Source organism: Empidonax traillii, unplaced genomic scaffold (assembly GCF_003031625.1).
Source record: "Empidonax traillii isolate 1590-97213 ecotype Southwest subspecies unplaced genomic scaffold, ASM303162v1 scaffold427:size767076, whole genome shotgun sequence".
Taxonomy (NCBI): domain Eukaryota; kingdom Metazoa; phylum Chordata; class Aves; order Passeriformes; family Tyrannidae; genus Empidonax; species Empidonax traillii.
The window spans coordinates 629848-653049 of NW_020955620.1; the positions used below are offsets into that span (position 1 = coordinate 629848).

General features: G+C 41.7%; 1 protein-coding gene across 1 annotated transcript; it reads right to left on the minus strand.

The window, feature by feature from the left end:
* Positions 1–636: 636 nt before the first annotated feature.
* Positions 637–21776, minus strand: DAPP1 (dual adaptor of phosphotyrosine and 3-phosphoinositides 1). The gene is made up of 9 exons (XM_027894448.1): positions 21730–21776; positions 13072–13194; positions 9786–9919; positions 6133–6263; positions 4761–4808; positions 4460–4522; positions 2445–2530; positions 1820–1907; positions 637–785 (listed from the first exon to the last, which is right to left on the minus strand). The coding sequence occupies exons 1-9, from the start codon at positions 21774–21776 to the stop codon at positions 735–737; spliced, it is 771 nt and encodes a 256-aa protein (XP_027750249.1). The 3' UTR covers positions 637–734.
* Between the last annotated feature and the right edge of the window lie 1426 nt (positions 21777–23202).

Here is a 23202-nt window from a genome sequence, read left to right on the forward strand (position 1 = left end):
CTGCAGAGCCCTGTCACCCAGCCTTGAGGTCCTGGGGTACCTCTGTATGACTGCCCGGAAACAGCTTCCTGTTTCTTGTAACCCTGATTTGTAAACAAGCATGCTGCTCACCATTACCTATTTGAAACAAGCATTCACTTTTAGCCATCGCTGTGGTATAAATCTAAACCATGTAAAAACATACCCGACCAGAACTAAGTGTTAATCATCCGTCACTTTGAAAAGGGCCTTGAAATATTCTCTGGATTACCACATAGATACTATTTACAAAAATGTAATTACCCCTGTCATTTTTCTTTAGGTTTAACGCCTAAACAGGTACTAAAAAAGAGATATTTAATGTTTGCAGGAATGACTTGTTTTAAATATTTAGAACAGGCTCAAGGTTACAGAACGTGACGCTGATGGTTAGCTGCAATGGAGCTTCCAATAAATTACCAAGAGTTCTCTGAATAACCACAGAAGTTTTCAACAGTGACCACTTCTGTGATTAGTTAACAGGTGTTTGAATTAAGTGCATTACAGGCATACACCATCTCAAACCAACACTGGTTTTGCAGCAGTCTCCGTGCGTGACTCCGCAGCCCGGGAGCACTCAGCTGTGGGGATCCTTTGTGTGCAGAGCTGGGTGAAGGCACACACCCACCATGGCATGTGAAACTGTCTTTTAGTAAGCACTGCTTTCCCGTGGCAGGGGGGCAATTCCTGCCAATGGAGCAGTGCTGGCGGCACAGCTAGGAACTGAGGGTGGCGTTGCGCTCCTCCAGCTGCTTCCGTATTTGTGACTGGAACAGAAAGACAATCTGTTACTTTTTTGCCGGCATGCGTGTGGATGTGGGTGAGTATGACCAACCCAATTACTGATATCTCTTAGGAAGCAGTGCTTTCAAGCCTTGACATTGTCTTCTCATTGCTTCCTTCATGACTTAATGTGTGTGGTCTGCGCTGAGGGTCCATAATGTTTACCGACCACATAATGACATCCTTAAAGATGGAAGTAATTTTTTCTCCCTAGTGGCAGTGCATATTAAAAGTTGCATCCTGAAAATGTGGAAGTGGGTTTGCAGGCACATACAATGTGCCCCTGTACTTGGTACTTCCCCCTGTACTCAGCGCTGGTGAGGCCACACCTCAAGTGCTGTGTTCAGTTCTGGGCCCTTCTATTCAGGGAGATCACTGAGGTGCTGGAGTGAGCCCAGCAGAGAAGGGTAACGGAGCTCGTGAAGGGTCTGGAGCACAAGTCTTATGAGGAGCAGCTGAGGGAGCTGGGGGTGTTCAGCCTGGAGAAAAGGAGGCTCTGGGGAGACCTTACTGCTCTCTACAAATACCTGAAAGGAGGCTGTGGAAAGGTGGGGGTTGGCCTCTTCTCCCAGGCAACTAGTGACAGACAAGAAGAAATGGCCTCAAGCTGCACCAGAGGAGGTTTAGGTTGGACATTAGGAGGAATTTCTTCACAGAAAGGCTGATAAGATATTGGAATGGACTGCCCAGGGAGGTGGCCAGGCACCATCCCTGGAGGTATTAAATAAGAGACTGGATGTTGCAGTCAGTGCCGTAGTCTAGTTGACGAGGTGGCAATCTGTCACAGGTTGGACTCAGTGATCTCAGAGAACTTTTCCAACCTAGCTGATTCTGTGATTATGTGAAAAGTATGTATTTCCAGTCTAGCTGGCCTGGAAGCCAGAACAAATGTATTCCCCTCTTGCAGGTGATGAGAAGTGTAGTACTTGGGTGCTACAGTACTGCGGGGTTTATGATGGCAGTACCAAGGGTGCTGCTGCCTGAGCCATCCTGCCATGTAACACTGCACATCCCTTACCAGTTTCCATCGCAGTATTTTAATCCACTCATCGGCTTCTATTCCAGTTTTTGCACACAGGTAGTATGTCCTCAGTGGGAACACTAAACTGTAAGCAAACAGAACTTTCTTAGATTGCTAGAACAACTGGGAGTTCTTCCTAAAACTGAGCCCAGCTGGCCTGCACCAACACCTGGTCAGACAGAGCCAGGCAGGAAGTCTGTGCTCCTGCTCAGTCACCAGGAGGGAGGATAACCAAGAATGGCTGACAGTCATTTACAGCTCAGGGAGATGCTGTCCCGGGTCCATAGGGATAAAAGACCCTCGCCTGGGCACAGAAGTGGTTACCATGTGACCTGTAGCAATGTCTGAACCCAAGATCCATGGGTCTAGGAGATGGTTATATAGGCTCACAGAATTAAAAAAAGGAATGCCCACTACACAGAGGCCCACCTTGTGCCAGCAGTAATTTGGCAAAGCCATGCAGGACTGACAGAGGTTGGCTGACAGAAAGAGACTCATGGCTTAGAGGATGAGCAAGGTCACAACCAATAAGGGGCCTTTCAGAAGCACCCAGTGTTTACATTTCTAACTTCCCTTTCTATTTTGACCTTCCCAGCAAGATGAACAAAGTACTGCAGCTTACCAGAAACAATTGACTCTTTCCTGGGAATAGTCAAATTGCACAGCTGAGCATTCAGTTAAGTCAAGTGCCCGAATTGGTTCTGTGGCCTTGAAAATAAAATGTTTTTAAAATGGGAACACATGAAAAGAGAAGATAAGGCTATCTCAGTTCATCTTCAGAGCATCTAGACCTTTACTAGATTTTTCCAGGCATAGATACAATAGAAACAAATGTAGCATCAGTATTATCATATGAATTGATCTAAATATAAAAAACCCAGGAGAGTTCAGATCTGGACAAAAACCAGAGGAGATCTCTAGTTCAGGAATGTTTGAGCTAGATGAAGACTACTGAAGATTTGGCTGATGCCTTATAATGTAATTGACACAGCAGCAAATCTGGTATCCCTTCCAACTAAGGTTTACAAAGGGGTGGATGTAGGTCTTGAGACCTACCCAGCTGTTAGAGATTTAATTAATTCCTAAGTGCCTTAAAAGGATGTAGCTGGATAAGGAAAAATGCAGAAGCAGAGCTAGTGTTTGCAACAGAAGTGATGGGTCTGGCTGCCTGAGCGGTGTGTGCATGTGTATGCATATATATATTCACACATATTAGTTTCTTTGGACAAGACCACGAGTGCACAGAGGCAGGGACATAGACTGTGTATAACTGCAATCCCTCTCCCTTAAGAGTTTCGTTCTCCCTACGTGTGAGAGTTTTTCCTTGATTTGTTTCAGCTTCACACTGTTGAGACCTCAGAAGAGGCAGCTTAAGCAGAAAACCATCTTGCTTTCTGCCTCAACACCCTTAGCTGTTCCCATGGTCCTTCATCAGGTGTATGGAGGTGTCTGTTCCTTTCTCTTCTTTCCTTACATTTTGTTGTTGGCTCAGTGGCTCGTAGTTATAAGCTTCACTAGAGGGAAGCCACTTGTGCTGTGGTGTGCTACCAAATGCCATCCTAGGGCCAGCTGCAAGCTGCTCACCTGTAGGTATCTGCAACCCCACAGCAACAATAGGAGTGCCAGGAGACACCAGACCTGCTGCCAGGAAGGAGGCCATACTCCTGACAAAGACACCTTCTTGCCTGCTAAGTTACTCTTGAAATGTTATCCTGCAAACCTAATTCAAGTCAGCTTGAACTAAAATGAAAACCGATGGAAAGCCGTGCAAAAACATAACTGTTTTATAAATTGTAATGTTTGGTGAGAGAAGGCAGTTGTGTCTGCTGTTGCACAAATATCTGTTAGAGACTTGAAACAAGTCTTGGCAGAGGTGCAGAGATAAACAGTTTGGCTGTGTTTATGAAGGAACCTGAACTGGAGGCACTGTAAGGGCAAAGAAACTCTAGAGGTGTTTCTTATCTTTACTTAGGTTAAGATAGAAAGGGAGCAGCAACTGTAAGGGCACAATGTTTTTCCCAGATGCTGCAGGTTAATCTTTGTCAGATGGAATTTTTTAATGAAAGGTTTTCTACGTATACTGTAAGACCACTTGAAAGAATAGGACAAAATAAATAAATGCAAAATATACTACTAGTATTTTTAGAACTATTTGGATAGCACAGCATCTGTTAGGTTGTGTGTCTAAGCCACCAATAAAAGCTGTGTAACGCTGGTAGCTTAAAATCCTCTTAACAAAGCAACCCAACAGTATGTTTGAGGCCAAGCTGGATGGGACTTTGAGCACCCTGGTCTAGTGGAAGGTGTCCCTGCTTATGGTTGGAAGGAGATGATCTTTGAGGTCCCTTCTGAGCCAAACCATTCTGTGATTCTATGAAAAAAACCACTTACACAACAACCCTATCTAGTAGCTAAGACTGACAGAACACAGTAAATGTTTTCCAGATGTAAAACTTACCTTCTCTTGTTGAAGTCATCAGCAAAATTCTGACTTTACTTGAAAAGTCTGACCCCTCTGACAGTATGAGAAGCTTTAGCTTGGGAAGCTGTGATACAGATGCGAGAAGCCAGAGATACAAGGAGGCTCCAGATGCGTGTGTAGAGGTTTAAAGAGTAAAACTGGTGTTTGGTACTTACTGTCTGGTCTTTGAAATACTTAAGTTCATTCCTATGCAGTGTAAACCACCTTGTCTTCCAGTTCTGAAAGATCAAGAATGGATGGTAACTGCCTTGGGAGAATTTAGTCTATTGCTTCTTAGGAAAGAAAAATATTTTAAAGCTGTTGACTTGCTCTGTTTTACAGTCATGCTCTGTTGTTGGTCACAACACAGATTGTTCATCTCTGCAGGGGAATGCAGATGGAGCTATTTCAGCTCCACATTGTCTGGAGGTTCTGTGGCTGATCAGAGTGGAAGACAGCAGTGAGAGTTTTCCTTACCTTAACTATTTTGCCTTGTTTTACCAAATATCCTTCTTTTGTACCAAGCTGTGAAGTAACAAGGAAAAGGATCGAGGTTAGAGATTGAGCTACATTTCCCACATTCCCCTCTTTGCCTACATCCAGGAAATGGAAGAGTAGCCTGTTCTTTGGGAAACTCCCTGTGGCCACTTGCCTTGTCCTCACTCCAATGCTCCCCTCAGACAGCTGGATTCTCTGCTAGGGTGAACATGGACCTGTGCTGGCTCTGAAGGCAACATCCTAGACCGTACCTTCCTCAGCAACCCACTGGCCTGCATCTTTCAAACCAAGCACAGCAAAATAGATGCAGTTATAGTTTATTTAGTAAATTTAGATGTTTCTAACTCACTACATGTTGCAACCCAAAGCACATGGGGTTTAAATGACAGGGAAATTATCCACAGAAATTGCTCCTCAAAAGCAAACAATGGAAAGTGATGTTTTACTGTGGCATTCTCTTCTCTCAAACAACCACATGCTCGAGAGGAAAAACCTGTTATGTTCAATGTGCTTTTTGAAAAAAAAATTATTTTTGAACTGTTTCTCTAGTATCATGAATGGCACTTGGACCTTATGGCTTCTCAGATCCTGAAATTCTGCGTAGGGACCTGCGAGACTGTAAGAATCAAATTCCTGCAAAGTTGGTACTTGTTCTTGAAAAACTATTGTCTTTTTATTTGTGGTATGTGGAAGTCAAGCTTCTTTGGAGATTAAAGTGTAACTTGGCCATGAAGGGTTGGTTGTGAGACACATCAGAAGTGGTTCTTTTATCAACTTCATTAACCCATACTAATGTAACTCTTCCTCTTTTTCTCAAAAAAACATAGTATATAATTAAAATACCTTCCTCTCTCTTCTGAGCAAACTGTTCTGGAGAAACCACCTGTCTCACTTAGATATGAGTTACAGAGGATTTAGAACCTCTAATTACTCTCCAAGTGAGTCTCAGATGTCAGAATGAGTAGCCCAAATGGATATGATGATTTTTTTTGTGTGTGTGTTTTTAATTCACGATAATGTTACTGCTAAGATGGCATGCTAAAAGGAAGATAACAGGAGAATGACAGTCTTTCACATATTCTTTGTTTGGATGGTCAGACTCAGTTAGGTCAGCTGCAGATAATGTTTTCCCAGTGACACTGAAGATATCAGTGACAACAATTACAAAAGGCTTTATTTGTCACGGGACCATACTTAGCAAGTCTTTGTTTGTTTTTGCCTTGGTTGGCAAAGACTTCCTGCATTTACAAACCCATAAAGGGATGAATTACTGGTCTTACTCCATAGCTCCCTCCAGCAATCATGCTACAGTCAGGCCAGAAGCACCCCCCCCCACCAGAACACAACTTACTGAGGGAGCATTTGGAACAAGATCACTTTCCGTCCTTCCCGTCTGCATTGCAGTGTGAACTCGGACAGACTCATATATGGAAGGTTCTTCCACTTGCCGTGGGTAGGGATGCTTCAACACAATTAAGGTTCCTGGAGAGAAAAAGATCAGGAGTAATTCATCTGGCGGGACCATTTGAAAAAATATTTGTCAGTAGCTAACTGTTTGTGGAATAGTTAACTTTACCTTTTCCTAAAATTATAAAGGCAGCTGTGAAAACTGTAAATATACGGTCCATTTTCAAAATTTTGAGCTTACTAATGCTTGCAGGGATCACCTGATCCATTAAATTCCCTTCTTGCAAAGGAGGCTGGCTGGGTGGGTAGGAAGGATGCTAAACAGGATAGGAGGCCGTAACAGTCATTGTTTTTGCCAACAACCCACTACTTGCTGCTTAAACCACTTAATCTGTTGGAGCTTCAAATACAGACTTCCTACAAATAAGCCCATGTTACCATCACCTTTAACTGTTTTTACTGTAACTCTTTCCAGTTAAATGGTTTGATTATGGCCATTCTTTGTTCTCCAAATAAGGTCACATTCATTGCATGTGCTCCCCCCCCCCAAAAAAAAAAAAAAAAAAAAAAAAAAAAAAAAAAAAAAAAAAAAAAGCTGCATTCTCAATAGTGAATTTATTACACTATTGAAAATAGGGAAGAATTTGCTTAAAATAGTAACTGCTATGCAATCTAACTTCATTCTTTAAAAATCATGTCACAGCATACCAAGTGCTGCTCCATTTGCATTTTATGCTGTAAAGAGGTCTTAAAGAGGAGAGATGCTAGAATTGGTAAGAACTTGAAATTGAAACCTACAAGTGAATGAGTAACTTAGTAATTTTGTAATGAGAAAGGCTAAAAAGTGAAGTGGAAAAACTTATATTTGAAGTAACCAACTGAAATATATTCAGAGGCACAGAGGGTGTATGCAAATGTGATATATGCAACTTGCCATAAGTGAAAGTCAAAATTAGTTTATGTCTCTCTGGTCTTGCAGAAAAATAATGCTTTACCATTTGAAATAAAATTGAGAATACACCCATCACCACTCTGCAGAAACTACTCTTAAGCTGTTGCATAGAATCAGAGTACCGTCATCTGTCCACCACGGATAAAAAGCCCCGTTGCAGAACTGGAAGGACTAATTTAACATTTTATACAGTATTTATTTCTGAGTAAGTTCTCTGTGGCTTTTTCTTCCTCCACAAAAGATACTTGTACAGAATCATCAAGTGACTATACATAAGAACTAGTAAAAGCTGCACTGTAGCAAGATTCTTCTTGCATGTTTGTGCATGGTATCTATTTCTAAGGAAGAATGAAGTTAGTCTCATTGTTAGAGATGTTAGCTTTAAATTACTTTGGCTTTTTGGTCTGGATAATTATGAAGTTATTACACGTTTTCAAAATCATTAGTTAAAAGCTCATAAATGACGCAAACAGGTAAGAATAACATGTTGACCTTGTTACTTTGAATGAAGATCTATCTTGCCTGTTCAATAAACCATCTCAAAAAACATAGTAGCCCCACACTCCTTATAGTTATCTGTAGTTTAGAAGGAAACGTACCCATTGCACTTCAAGAAGTAGAAGGTGGCAAATGAAGCTGTAATACAGGCAAGGTTGGGCTTGAAGCACAAACCTGCAGCTGTCCCAATACGAAAGAACCACTGCAATCCATGGACCACTTTGCGTGGGTGTAGGCCTGTTTGTTAAAGTACTGATCAAAGAGAGTCTGGTGAGCCTCTTCAGACACAAAACTAGCTCCCCTCAGATAAACTTAAGTGGAAGATAGTGGAAACCATCACACATCCTATCTCATGTGTCTCTGTCCCTGTTCAAAACAAGGAGAAGACGAAAAATGCTGTCTTGCTTTACTCTTTCATTCCTGATCTCACAGTGTTTCTATAGAAAATTGTTTGCAAGTATAACAGGGAATAAGAAAAACTGGTCCAGCTACTTTCTACTAATGTCTGAGCTAAAGGTCACTTGCTGCTTTTCACTGAAAGGAAGTGTTCCCTACTAAATCAGACTCCCTTTCTGGTCCTTCTGCCAATCTGCTGTGTGACTCTGTGTTGGGACAGACATTCTGCCACACTGAGGCATGGCTTAGAGTTGACACTGATGAGCACCTACCCCCTTTTTGACAGAAACTGGTTACCATCCAGGAGAACTTTGACACCTGCATCTGAAGGAACATTGCCTGAGTGCTAACACTCCCTTCTTCTCTACTGTTATCCATAGTAAGGTAAGGTGGAATGTTTCTTAATGTGATGTCCAAGTTTATATTTTTTTTCATTCTGTAGCACACCCAACTTGGAGGTTTCACAGAGCCAGCAGAATCTGATTAGGAAGCCCTGAAGTGACAAATGAGCCCATCATTCAGCAGTGTTGATGCCATCCACAGAGATCACATATCACCAAGTCCTTGCTTACTAATGTCTGTAATATGTGCAGTGAAGGAATGAGGAATGGGTCAATACAAGTTTTGTATGTCATCTGAAATCTTTACAGAGTTGGGCCTGTTGATGCATATCTGATTTCACAGGAAAAATAGCTTACTGGCACAGAGGATACAAGTAGGAGCCCTGCGTTCAAACCACTCTTCAAAGTGATTTAAAAAGAGAATGCTTTGAAAGATACTAGTGCCTTATTGAGTGTACAACTGCACTTTTCTTGGGGGAAGGAATTTGCAAAGCAACCCTTGAATTTAATGTTTGCATTAAAAGAGTGCATGTGTGACATATTACAGTTATGGCATGTGCCAACTGTCATTTAATTGGTCTCTTGCATATATAACTAGTACTACTCTGAGTTATTTGCATGCACTTTCTACAGAGGATACTGAAGTTTTTGGCACTATGTTGTAACGACACATCTTCAACTCTTAGGTTTGAAGAAAAACCTAAAACTGGTATTATTATGATATTACACATCTGTTTCTCCAGGGGTTCTAGTCTGATCATGCTCGGCTCACTTGTAGGAATCAAGTTTAATCTTCTGAACTTTAATTCAGGCATCACACTGTCTGTTAAAGAATCCTGTGCCTTTTCTCTTTTAAAAGCAAGACAAATCACTGTGATGGCACATGGCATCAGCAGGCTAATGCACTGTAGATAGAACAGGAGAGCTGGTTCAGGCCACATTCCCTACAGGAAAGAGGAACATGACACTGCAGACTTCTTCCTTAGATGAAGAGTAGTGAACGTAAACAATTTCAAGTCCCTTTTCCATTTATTCTTATAAGGGGATTTCAAATTCATAGATGAGTGTTTATTTGCTCACTGAACGCCCTGCTTTGGTTTTGCCCTTTTTGAGAATGTTTCCTCCCTGTACAGGTGCATTTTGAAACACTTCCTCCTCTGAGTAATTAAAAGCAGCTCACAGCCCTGGTTAGCAAAAACCCAGTAAACTTATATGTGGTTTATCTTCAGAGTACTTGATTTTTTTTGAAGGGGAACTTTTTAGATACCTGAGGGTAATACAAATGTGAATTTATGAACAGGAACACTTCAGCAGTAGATCTACTTGCTATCACATTGGAAGCTCCTTGTACTTAAATCTGTTTGAAGCATGACTACAAATGTATTCATACAAACATATGGCTCTCCTTACCTGTTTCACTTCCAATTAAAGGCTGATTGGCAAAATGCATGACCAATTCCTTCAAGCTAGAAAATTCATTAAACCCAAATTTGAATGAAGTTCCTGTATGTTCAACATGGAAGTGTTTCACAGAATCTTTTCCCCTAAAATAAAAAAGGAATATTTGTCAAGGCATAAATGCCAGAGGCTTTTGGGATACACAATCCTTAAATAGCAGCTTTCACTACAGGAAATCTGGCCCAGGGCACAGGCTGACATTCACTGTCCTAGCAGTAATACTACTGCCATTACTGTCCCTGCTAATACTCAGCACATCCAAGAATCAGATTTGAATTGCTGCTTTACAGAAATGAGATGATGAAAGCCTAGAAAGGCCAAGTGACTTAACCCTTACTTTAACTCTTGCATCAGTAAAAAGACTCACAAAAGAGATTTCAAGCCTTCTGCCTAAGTAGGATGATATTCCTTCACTTACTGGCTTTAGTCTTGATATTACTTGGGACATGTCTTACTTTTCAGGAAGCATCCCAATCTCATTTAAAATGTCTCCTCCTTCTCTTTCAAAAATAAGCTGTCTCCTTTTGGCACCCAAACAGGGGTTTGATAACCTACTTTTAAATACCTAAGGCTTTACAATTTGCTTTGTTTCTGTTTGGATGAATGGTTCCTCTGTGATGGGCACTATCAAACGTGGACCAGGGTCCTTTGGCTGGAGAGGAAGTAACAGCATTTGTTTGTGAAACCTGATGGTATTTGAGAAGTGTGAAAGGCCTCACTTCCCGGATGGGCAATTATTTTGACACAAAAGAAAGTGAAGCACTTAATGAAAGTATTTCTCCAGTGAAAAAGTTACTTTTGTTAATGTTACTAGCAGTCGAAATAGTTTGGAGTAAACTTTGTCCAAGTAAAAACTTATAAAAATTATATTGAAAATAGAGTGAAGAAAGGGATTTATAGTGTCTTTTTCATTGTTTATTGCCACTTCCACTGAAGATCATGATTTCAATCACTAGGTACCTAAATATTTATCTCTGAACAGTATTCATGATATTGTAGAGCGTGCCTCTATTGGCCTCCAACATTTTTGTGCTACAGTCAGCTGGGGCACAACGCCTGCAACAAGCCAAGTGCAAATGCTCCTCACCAGCACAGAGCTGCTGTAACTCTGCTGCAATGACAGGATTTTCTGTCTTTTCCTCTAATTTCATAAGAAATATAATGTTGCAATGAGAGCAACTTCTACGCTGCTTCCTGCTTCCTTTTCAAATTGGCTAATTTAACTGGGGGAGCAGATTTCGGGTAATACACGATCTCTCTCTTCCTACAGCTGTCAATAAACCCCTCAAGGGATGTCTAAGCAGTTTTTCCTTTAAGAAAATCCAAAACTATAATAATGACCGAAGTTCCTCATGAGGCAGAGGCAAAAGGTAAAGTAAAAGCTACAGAAGACATTTTAGGAGAGAAATAAAATGACAGCTAGAATTGCTAAATTTATCCTTTCCACAAAAATGGATCAGAACAAAACTGAATTATTTATTTTAAATTTAAGTTTTAATATTAGTTAGAAAATTGAAAGGAAAAGGTAAAATTAAAAAAACATAGAAAATAATTTAAGCATTTTAAAACCAAAATCAGTATTAAGGGAGCAGTACCACCAAAAACTGATGTAACAGAATAAATTATCAAACTCCAGATTGGGCTATTCAGTTCACATGGTAATGCAGCAAGTAACTCTTTTTAATATAGCCAGAGCTGAACAAGAGGTTGGAATGGGCCTGAAGTAGACTTTTCTAGGTCTTTTAAGGCTACAATTTGTTAAAGCAGCAAATTTATTTTCATTAACTAACACTTTTTTTTCCTATTAAATGACCAACTATTTAAATTTCGTTTTATTACAATAAGTTGATTCCTGAGTGCCCTTTAAAACTAGCTTAGTTGTATATTTTTGATTGTCTGAGGTAGATGATCTCAAATAATGCTTAGTTACATTTTAAAGTCAAAAAGTATTGACAAAAGAGACGATTCATTTTATATTATCTTTTTTTTTTTTTTTAAGGAAAGCTATTACTTACAAATGCCACTATTCTTTTCCCTAACACTTGCCCTCAATTCAGTCATTGCCACTCCAAATACTCATTTTGTAACATCACCTTCAGATCTGTCGGGCACCCCCAAAGCTTCCTTGCATAAATAGCTGTCTGTAGTGGTAATAATTTCAACAGTGTATGTATAGGCACACTTGCTCCTGACCTTCTGCCAGAAAGGGGTGAAACAGCTCATAGTTGCCTTTGCTGGGGAACAGGGTATGTCCAAACTGCACTTCCGAATTGTAACAGCTCGTGGTACTGCAGATGCAGAAAGCCACAATCTCAAGGGCATATGCTGTGTTCCTATCAGGATTGTAAATAATCAGCATCATTGCACTGTTCAAAGTGGCTTTAGCTTAAAAAGCTACTGTGATTCAGCTGAGCTGTGGCCACCAATCGTTCAGAGGCTCAGTTTGAGGCAGAAATGAGCTTGAACGCAGTAGCTTAAAATTTTACTCTGCGGCTGCTGATACACTTGCTAAAGGCTAAGAATGTATTTAGGGTTGGTTACCTCCTCTCAGTTGATATGCAGGGACCAACTTGTGTCTCTAATGCATACGTCCTTTGTGTTGCCTCTAAAATACTGTGGCTTCTCTCCTTCTTGGGAGAGTCTTTAAATGTGATTTGTAGTGTCCTAAACTCATGTAAATTGCTGTAGTTGACTTCAAGAGCCTGACATTTGTCACCTCCAAAATACTGTCTAAGTCAGTCATGCGCTACTGGCTAAAGCTGAACCTTAGCCCACAACAGAGGAGTAAAACCATCCAGTCAAACACTGGAACATCCTTCAGATGGTGGTTCCTATTCAGTGATTCAGAAACTAGTGAAGCTAGCACCTGTTAGATGGTATGTTTGCCACTATCTTCATCATAAAACTTCTCTACTCCCATCAGCTGTCTCTTAAGCTCTTGTAACTGCCACACAGATTTTTATCATGCAGACTGAAAATCTACAGCCAATCCATAGAATGGATGTTTTCTACCAATAAAATTACTTTACAATTTGGAAAAATGAGAGCAACTGTCAAATCCAATCAATTGTTTGTTTTCCTCTAACAAAACATTGATCAGTGGGATTACACCATTAGGAATATACTTCAAAATAGTCCGAGCCCTAGGAAAAAAACCTGTAGGTCATTTCAGTGCACGAGAGATTCACACAGACGTGGAAGTGCAGCATTAGATTAATTCACTCTGTCCATATCCTACCTTACGGAGAGGGAGTACAAATCTTCCCTTTCATTACTCTTCCTCAAAAGATAGCTGCCATCCTGCCCGTTGGAAAGCAGCAGCGCTTCTGCTGCGTGCCGGGTGAGATTATCGTGGTACCACCTGGGAAGACACAAAGGGTTAAAGCATCATTCTCTCAGCCCTTAAATGACAGCTGCTGCTGCTGCTTTTTGGAGCAGGGTTACAGAAAGAGGAAGGACGGCAACAACGCTGCTACAATTTTGAGTTAGCACCCGACTCACAGGTTACACAGATCCATTCCCCTTTCAGCAGCCGCCTTTCGACATGCTCAGAGAACTATTTTTTGTTAATGCGAAGTTGTGTACAAACAGCTGACAGTTTGATTCTGACGAACCCTGCAAATTCTACTTGTTTGAGTAACAAGTTACCCCCAGGTCTGTGCTGACAAGGTGAAAGCAATTTTGGGGGGGCATACAGAATCCTTCATCTATTTTCAGAATCTGTACTTCCTGACATATCTATATGCTTTGGTACACTTCCTCTTCTGGGGCAAACAGGCAGCACTTAAACTCCTCACAAACTCTGTGTTTCCCACAACAGATCTGCACTACTAAGATCTGCAATTAAAGATGCTTGCCTAAGCTTAGAATTACAGGGTTCAAAATTAACTGACAAAATTTCAGTGGAAATTAAGAAATCTCATCATTGTTGCCACTTGGCCATGCAAGGTCTGAAAAATGGAGGAAAACATCTTAACACCTGCTTCAATTTAACTTTAGTGAAAATAAACTTCGTTTTTCTATGTGAAAAATTCTGCAAGGAATTCAGAGGAATAAAAAAAAAAAAAAAAAAGACTCCTACAAAGAAGTCCAGGAAATGTAGTTTATGGCTTTCTTTTCATTCATTTTCATTCCATTTAATTTTAATGTTCCACAGTAGAAACACCCAATTTCTTTCAACAGCCAAGGATCTCCTTAGAAATGAACCTCAGACTGAACACAAAAAAGTGCCACAGCTATACAAGGTTATTAACCTGCAGATATTAACAATAGCTATATATACCCACTAGAGCCTAGAGGGAGGGATACTACATCCAAGGCACTTGGATGCAGGCAGCAAACTTCCTATGTCTGTGAGTGGAGTGGTGACAGGTCTCCTTTCCCTTCTTTTAAACTGTATGTGCCTGTAGCACTGGGGTCAAAGTCTGTTACTGTTTCAGCCAGAGAAATACAGTCTCACTGAAAGCAGAAATGTCATCACAGCACTGTTCAGAATTTGTATCGTGGCAGTCTTTAAACTGAACACGGGTGCAATTGTATACTCCTTCTCCTTAGCTGTTCTTCCCAAATTGCCACTAAACTTGTCATCTCACACAAAGCCTTAACTCTGAATTTGGACAGCTGCCTAGCTGAAAGGCCAGCTGGCTGATAAATTGCTTTATAAGAGAGTCCAGACCATTAACCCAGTGGAAGACAAGATCCATGTGAAACTCAATACTGACAGGGTATTGCTGCTTTGGCTCTAGATTGTGGTTCGTGGGCCATCTACACAGTAGAATAATATAATGAATATTTAAAGATCAAAGTGTCATCTTCTGAAACACCTGTCAGCCAAAATCCGCTTTGGGATTAACTGCCCAAGTAAGTAACAGTCAAAGGTCAGATCTGCCCTGATGTGAAGAGGATCATATCAGCATGCACGCTTGGCTGGACCTACAGCTGGGAAGGTAACACTGTTTCGGGTGGGATTTCATAACACCACTTCTCTCACTTCTGTGCAAAAGAAGCATACTTTGACAGAATCTGTAAGTGGTCACTTGCATGAAGGAGGTGAATTTAGTTTGACCTTGCTCATAAGTGTGCTGTTACCTCATTTCCAGAAATGCCTTTTTCTAAGATCCTAATTAGGGTTTAAAAAATGCTATGTTTCAAATGTGTTTAAAAAGTGCTATGTTTAAATCCACACTCTCTTTAAACATAAAAGGCCAGTGACTAACAAAATTTTACCACTATGCAAATAAAAATAAATAAACTAACCAAAAGCCAACAACAAAACCCCACCCACTTAATTGGGAATATAATATTGTTTGAAAGTGCAGTTTTGCTGACAATGTTCCACTGCTCATCTTGCCTAAATATGCTGTCTCAGACAAAAATCCCTCAAATGTTACTGTGTTCCTCTTGCTCAGTTTAAAAAGTAGAAGTGGATGGGAGGCAGTACCGCAGATCTTAGTGTCAAAGGGACTGGTTTACATATTTTGGGTTTTTTTTACTTCCTGACTGTCACAGATGGTTCAACTGCGTTATGTGGATATTCCACTGTGAAAATGGTCACACAAAACTCGTTGCAATTGCACAGGCATAGGTAATATTTTGAAATGCTGTGGAAAATTCAGAATTTGCACCACAGACCCCAGGAAGGTAAACAAATACACACCTGTGCAAACAGTTTGCTCTCCCAATCAAGCCTGCCTGGTGATACAAATAGAAATAAGCAGGACTAAAAATAAACCCAAACAGTTCTGTTGTGAGACACTACTAGGTATACTTGAGGTAAATTTAAGTATTTGTCAGAGGGGGAATCCTTTTTATCTAATTCAGAAAAAAAAAATCTTTTAAGCAGTTCTTTGAAATTTGCAGGCAAATCAAGATGGCAGACATGGATGATCTGACAAAACACTGTAAGAGGCAGTAACCTTTAGCTTAAATTTTGGTTGTCTTCAGAGTGATTCTTTTTTTCATGGCTAGGCTTTGCAAACAAAGATTTGGGTCAGAGTGATACCTGGAACAGGAAACTCTTGATAGAAAAGACAATACTGAATCTACCTTCTTGCCTTCTTAAAATGAGGAAATCAAAACACTTTACAAACACCCATCTGTTTGAAGCCCCTAGAAAGTCCTTCAAAAAGCTTGGCTTCAGTCTTTGATTTTGAACCATGCTGCACATCTTGCAGCTCCTGTTTCTGAAGCTCCTGTTTCTGAAGCTCCTTCCAAAATTCTTCTTTATAGATTCCTGTATTCACTACAAAAAAAAATTCAGAAATATGCTCTGTACTTGGACATTCATCAGACTGAAAATCATCAGCAGTGTAAAGATTGTGTGAGGTTCCTGATTCAGATTTCTCAGAAGAAACACAAGCAGAAAGATAGATGAAAGTCCTTTCCTGCTTTCAAGCCACTTCTGCTGGCTACCCTTGGCTGTGCATACCCTCGGCTGTGCATACTCTCCTGTCTGATATATAGAGGTTTTTCTTTTCTAATCATTTCATTTCTCCAATTAAAAAAATCCACATCCTTATCTTTTGGGGGTTACTTCTCCACGATTTGACTAGCAATCTCAGTCTCAGAGTTTGTAACTGCTGTCATTTATCCATTCTGGTTACTTTAACTTTGTCCCAAACGACATTAAATCTCTTAATCCCATACATATAAGCACGTTTGTTGTGTTGTTGAATGACCATATTATTCTTCCTGCTCTTCGAAATAGAAGAGTCTGCTGGGTCAGTGAAAGCACATCTTGGGATGGGCATGCACACCTAGTGAGATTACCTTTGTTAATCTTCGAGAAAAAAAGCATTTTCAAAAATTAGCCTATTCTTTAGCTCCGAGCACATTGGTGACAGTGTAGGAAGGACTTTACCAACATGGCTGATAAGAAAAGGAGAAAGAAATGAGACGCCCAGTGCCCCAGAGAGCCAAAATGCATCAGAGCACACAGCCTTGCCCTAAAGATCCGCCCATCAGTGGGGTTCCCCTGGGGAGTAAGCTGGCAGCCATATCACCGTAACTATGCTCGTCCTCAAAACTCCAAAATAGGATGCACTCATGTTAAAATCTGTTCTTGCATTATGATCTCTGTGTAGTTCATACAGTGACTGGAACTACCTACTCTGAGGTGATGATCACAAATATGTTACAACACTGTTTGACGTGGGAAGCTCCCTCTTTGGGTTAGAACACCATCTTCCAAGTGTTCATTTGTTCCTTAACAACCCAAGTTGTTTCAATGAAAAATGTTAATGAAACTTTATTTCTATGTCCCTGCAGACCAGAGAGCCCCTAGGTATGGGATCTGTTGATTCTGGTAATGCTATTTTTGAAGAAGCCATATGGACACCTTGCAAAACGTTAATGCCTGTGTCAATAGAGGCTAGTGAATAACCTTGTAGCTGGCATCAGGTGGATTAACTTTTTAACAGTAACAGAACACACAAGGAGCACAAACACTGGTTCATGCAAGAATGAATGTTGAGAGACTTGGATAACTAACTCTCTTCTCAGCCATTTCTATGTGCAAACTGAGTAACACCCAGTACAAACACTCGCTTTTCTTCCTCATAAAAATGAAAGATAGTAGCACCAGAAGAAAGAACATCTAGAAGTTCTGCCATTTGGTTTTAGTGTCTGGAGTGATAACTCTGAGGTATGCCCAGCTATAAGATAAATGCAGTAGGCAGAGGTCACACTTAGTTTTTGTGTGCTTATCAGATTATGTTCTCAGGTGGTTATAGCCTGGATAGAGTTAGAAAGTGTGTGCACGTTAGGCTTGCTTTCATAAAAAGTCAGGCCATTTAAAGCTCCTTCTCCGAAGCAAGAAGGAGATTCTGGGTATTCATCTCTGTGAATTCTCTGCTCCTTCCCAGAAACCCCCTCCCCTACTGCATATGGTGCTCCTCAGTGGGTGACCATCCCTGTGGAAAGCACCTTGAAGGACCCAGGCAGAAACACAAAAAATCTAACTCATGTCTCAGCCACTTCTGAAGGGTAACAAGAATGGTCCAGATGTGCTTGCAGTAGGACTTCACTCCAGTATTATTCATAGCAGTTATTTACCCTGAGTTGGTTGGTTGGAGTTTTTTGTTGTTTGGGGTGTTTTGTTGTTGTTGTTGTTGTTGTTTGTTTGTTTGTTGCCGTAGTAGATGATGGCAAGTTTTGCATCTTTTTTTTTTACTAAAAAATATCTTCTTCCACAAGGAGTTGAATTTGCTTACACTTTGAAACCATATACTAGGTTCAAAATGTATTCCATTCTTAGGTTAAAGGAGTGGTACCTAGTACTCCTTGATGGAGTGCACAGGAGGGCACTGACGTATCTCCTCTGACTGGATTCAATGCTCTTCACATGCCTGTAGTCCAAAAATGACTCTACAAAACTGACTCACTAGTTCTCTATTTTTGGCATTCTGGATTTCAGCAACTTCCAGATATAATCTGTCAAGTTAAGTTGTTTTGGGTTTTTCTTAAACTTGTTTTCCTAACATCAAACCCTAGAAGCATTGCCTGCCATCTGAAAGTTGCAAGGGGGTACCTCACGTCAGTAAAAGTAAAGTTTTGGCAAGGTTTTTAATGGTACATGAGTTGACAGAGCTCTAGAGAACCTACAAGAGGGCAAGAATGCTAAGACAGAAGTTATAGATGGCAGGAAACCAAAATTGGTATTTATTAGACATCCTTTCAATGTGTCACACCAAAACACTTAATCACGTGCCTAAGTAAAGCACTTTGTTGGAATACAAGGATGTTATTACATAGGAAAAATAATTTTAAAATAGAAATAAAAGGAAATAACATCAGTGTGTCCAGCCTTAAAGTTCCTGCCTTCTAACTGTAGACTTTCACTAGTTCAGCTTCTGCTTTTCGCTTCCATTTTCTCTCCCCCTTCTTTCAACTGCCTTCATTCTGGTTTTCACCTGATCTAGGCCTGTGGCTCAATTTCTCTTCTGTTATGAAAACTAAGCATGAAATGTATTGTTCAGACTTACAAATATTGTCTGTCACAGTATTGTCAAACCCAGAGGAGCGTAGAAACTCTGCTGCAAGGGGTTACAAAGAAAGCTCAGGCTACAAAAGGAAAAAGGCTACAAAAACTTATTTCCTCTCGTCCCATTCCTTTCACCTCTAACACGCAAACAGTATCACCCAAACTATGCTGTACTGGGATGGAAACTGCTCTACCAGATCAGCCTGGAATTACTCGGATGACGGGATATTCCACATTCTCATCTCTTGCGCAAATAATGTGAACTGAAATGTGGAATTCCCCAGACTCACATAGTACGTGATCACTTACAGGAGCTTCACACTGCATATAAAGGCTGTCCTTTCAGCTGTAACAGCAAGAACTGCAAGTGATAAAAGGGTTGACTACAGGAGTAACCAAAGAGACCTTCAAAGAAGAATCCCAGTGTCATTTTCCTTTTCCCTTAAGCCAAGATGTTTATGTCTCTTTTGACAAACTTCAGTGTTCCCTTTTAGACATTTTAGTACATTCAGGGACAAAGTTAATGAACGAGACAACAAGTTTTTAACAATGTGTTTTGATTTTGATCTCCCTTTTCATTAGGCATTAGGTCACCTGTATGCACATCCTGACAATGAAACTGACTGTAAGCTGAATTTTCATTACATTGCTGACAACTTTCCATTTTGATAAGCAGCTAACCTTGTAAACTATGAGCATATCCCAGTACTCAGCCTCCTTTCTTGAAAAGGAAAGCAAAAGTACTCATTTTACACTTCTTCAAACCTTAGCCAACTTCTTTGATTTTTGCACCATAAAGCAGAAGCTCTAAAATAACCTGCTTCAACTTCCACCCCCCCAACAAAGGTACCCAAATTTCAAAGCTGCTCCTCATTTGAATGACTGCTGTCTCTGTTGGTCTTTACTATGGCAATGACATGTTCCTCACCAAACTGGGTCTCACTTGTGTCAGATACTATGTTGGGTGCCAGGGGAACTCAGCACTGTGATAGTGTCAGGAACTAAGTTTAGGTTGGAAAACCCTTGTGATGACTGAAAACTCAGTTTTATGGTCTGGAGAGTGACATGCCTACTTCTCACAGCTGAAGAAGTATTTGCATTAAGAGACCTTTTAGACTAGGCTACAAAAATGCTTGCTGTGTGAGGACTTCTTTTTCCTCTTTAGAAAAAAGACAAAAAAAAAAAGTTACTTTAGTACTAGCTGAAAAGAAAAGACCTTGTTTAATAATTTGAAGGGACTCTTTGCCTGGCATTGCGCCTTTAGTGCATTTAACTCAATGGACTCCTCTGAAGGAGGTGTTTAGTGTTCTGTGGTAGGGTGAAAAGTTTAGGTTTTTCATTGAAGTGGAAATAAAATAAAGAAGCTACCGCTTTAAAAATGCATATTTGTATCACTCCCATCTGTACCCTCTCCTTATGGACACCACATTAGGTACCACCTCAAGCTGCAGTTCTACAAGAGGACGAACTCCTCGCCAATGAGTGAGGCCATTACTAGGCAGGTGTTACCTGTATGTTATCAGCTCAGACCAAATAGTGTAAATGAATAAAAGTCTGGTGATTGGGAATAAGGCTTCCCACAACAGCTGCAACTATTTTTTTTTCCTTTTTCCCTGAAGATATTATTTTAGGATGAGCATAGCCTTGCAGATGCAAAGAAAAAGTATATAATGGCCACCCTGGATACCACTTCAAAGTGACTTAATATCATACTTGTTAGATGCTTCCATGAACAGGCATTTCTTTTAAAGGTTCTTCTAATTATGGGAAAATATCAGCAGTGTGGAGATGGTAATTTCAATTAATTTTGTTGCACTCCAATTTCTTCTCTAAGTGAATTAATCATAAAAACACGCAATGAGTTTGCCCTAATTCGCAAGTACTCAGGAAGCAAAACACCTTTCCTTTTTTCATCTATTCTTTTTGAATGCAGAGGTGACACCAGAGCCTTTTTGCTTTGTCAGAATCATCACTGGCCTTTCTTCTGCTTTGCCTCCCTTTTGCTTTGCTGCCACTGATCCTATCTTCCCTGCACCCATCTGTGCTGCTCCTCCAGCCCGTGTTTCTTCTTACCCACGGCAACGCTGCCTTTCTCCTGTGAAAACCAAAACTAACTGACAGGCGAAATGGGTGTGTCACATCGGACAGGGACAGTCTATCGCAGCCTTCAGCATTCCTTTTCGCTCCTGGGGTTTTTCGCTTTTCACTGAGCGTGATGTCCTCCTCATAATGGCTGCGAATTACGGCACCTTTGGGAAGCCTGCTGCCTCCCAGGGCCCAGCGAGGAGCAGCCGGCATGGTGGCTGGGACAGCAGCCCTCTGCTCCAGGGCCCAGACCAAACCACAGGGAGGCAGCCGAAGGGAGGGCACTGGGAGGGCAGCAGCTCTGAGTCCAAGCTCTGGGTTTGGTGCTCCCTTGAATCGTGGGAAAGTGGCACGGCACAATCTGGACTCTTCCCAGCATAGGAGATTTCAACATCACAGAGATTCTCTGGGGGAAACTGACGCAAACTCTCCACTGGATTCGAAACGCCTGCCTGCGCTCTGGTTTTTCCTATTATCTATCCCTCCCACTCACCTGTGGACTTCCAGCCTTTCCCACCTGCCACAGGGCCGAGGCACTGGGCTCCTCCAAGGGACCGCACACCATGCCCAGAGCTCTTTGTCGGGCTCGTTGAGCCAAACCTCACGTTTCCTTATCACTCACTTCATTACCAAAACCCAGCAGCGAGAACCAGCAGCTCCCTGCTTGCCAGCTCCCATCGAGTGGCGCGGCACCACCAAAACCCAGCAGCAAAGAACCAGCAGCTCCCACTCCCTCAGCTCCCGTCGGGTCACCCGACACCACCGCAGGACGGTCATTTAGGACGTCCTTCGTGCTGGGACTCCCCTCTTCCCCCCACGAGCTCCGCTTACCCGAGGGCCTCCAGCTCCTGGTCCAGCGGCTCCCGGCGCTGGGTCATCCTTGCCCCCGCTGCCGCTTCCCCGCTGCCTCCGCCCCGCCAGGGAACGACTCCTACCCGCGACCGCCCCCGCGGGACGCCGAGGAAATGCGAGTGGCACCTCCCCGGGCGGGTCCCGTCTCATCCCGTCCCGCCCCGCCGCCGCGGGGCGCCCCGGCCCCGAGGAAACGACCCCCGCCCGGGGCTTTGCGGACCCCTCCGGCCTTGTTCTGTCCCTACAATAATTCGTATTCGCAATCGCTTCGGTCTTTACATTCCTGAAGTGCACATTCCGAAGTGTTTCGTTGTACGTTCTTCTTTTTTTTTTTTTTTCCCCCTGCAGTCAGTGAATGTCCCTCACCTCTTGTTGTGTCCGACAAAGTACTCCGCGAGGAAATCTGTGGAGGTGCGCTCTGTTTGCAGCTTGCCCCTCCGAGCGCAGCTCTCCGCGGTCTAGTGCTGCCGCTGGCTTGCCTGGGAAGGGGCACTCTTCCTGCCCGGGGCCTGCCCTGCCACAGGCACCTTGAACTTCTCTGATCGTCACCCCTCTCCGTGCAGGCTTTGAAGAGGTCACGGTGCCCCTCGGACACAGTGATAGGAACATCAACTGCTGATAAGATACTTCTGAAGAGGGAATGAGGTTGCATCAAGAGGATGAGATATTTCTGAGTGTTGTCTGCCATCCACCCTTTCCAGTGCTTAAAACGATTTCCCACAATAATAGAGGTTTTTTGTATTCCCCGATACTTGACGGGCTGTAATTACTACAGGTGTGGCAAATTCTTTAACGAATTTCTTTGGCAGAAGGACAGTCTCCAACGAAAAAAAAACCAAACAACAGAATGCTGTTTTCCAGTCACACTAAAGTTTTCACCAGGTATCCAGTACTGAAAACATGTTTTTTTTTCCCAGAAAAAGTGGTAGTTAAAGAAGACGGAACAGCTACTTATTTTCTCATACACTCAGTGTGAACTGCTCAGCGGTTCTCACACTCTCATTGTGGAGCCAAGAGTCACTTGAAGCAGGCATGCTGCCTCCTAAACGGGAAAAGCTTCAGAGAGATTCCATGTGTCAGATCAGACTATCCTGTTGTTTGAGCTTCCGACTGCGGCTGCAAGGTGCTCTGCTCCTGAACTTGATTGTTCATCTTGAGAACCAAACATTCTAAAGAGTTTGCAAATAAGCTGGCTTTGCTTTTCCTTATTAGGAAAAAATATATTTTTTAATGGGGAAAAATATTTTTTTAATGGGGAAAAATATTTTTTACTCCTTCTGAGTTTGCTCCTTCCTCTGTTGTTTATTGAAAGCTTGTAATCTGAAAATGTCTTTGGTAACCTGACCCTGAAATCCACAACGTTTGGTTAAATAGATGCTTTTAAGGTCTTCACTGTTTGCTTCTGTTTGCTGGATAGATTTATTTAGATTTATTGAAATAGATTTATTATTG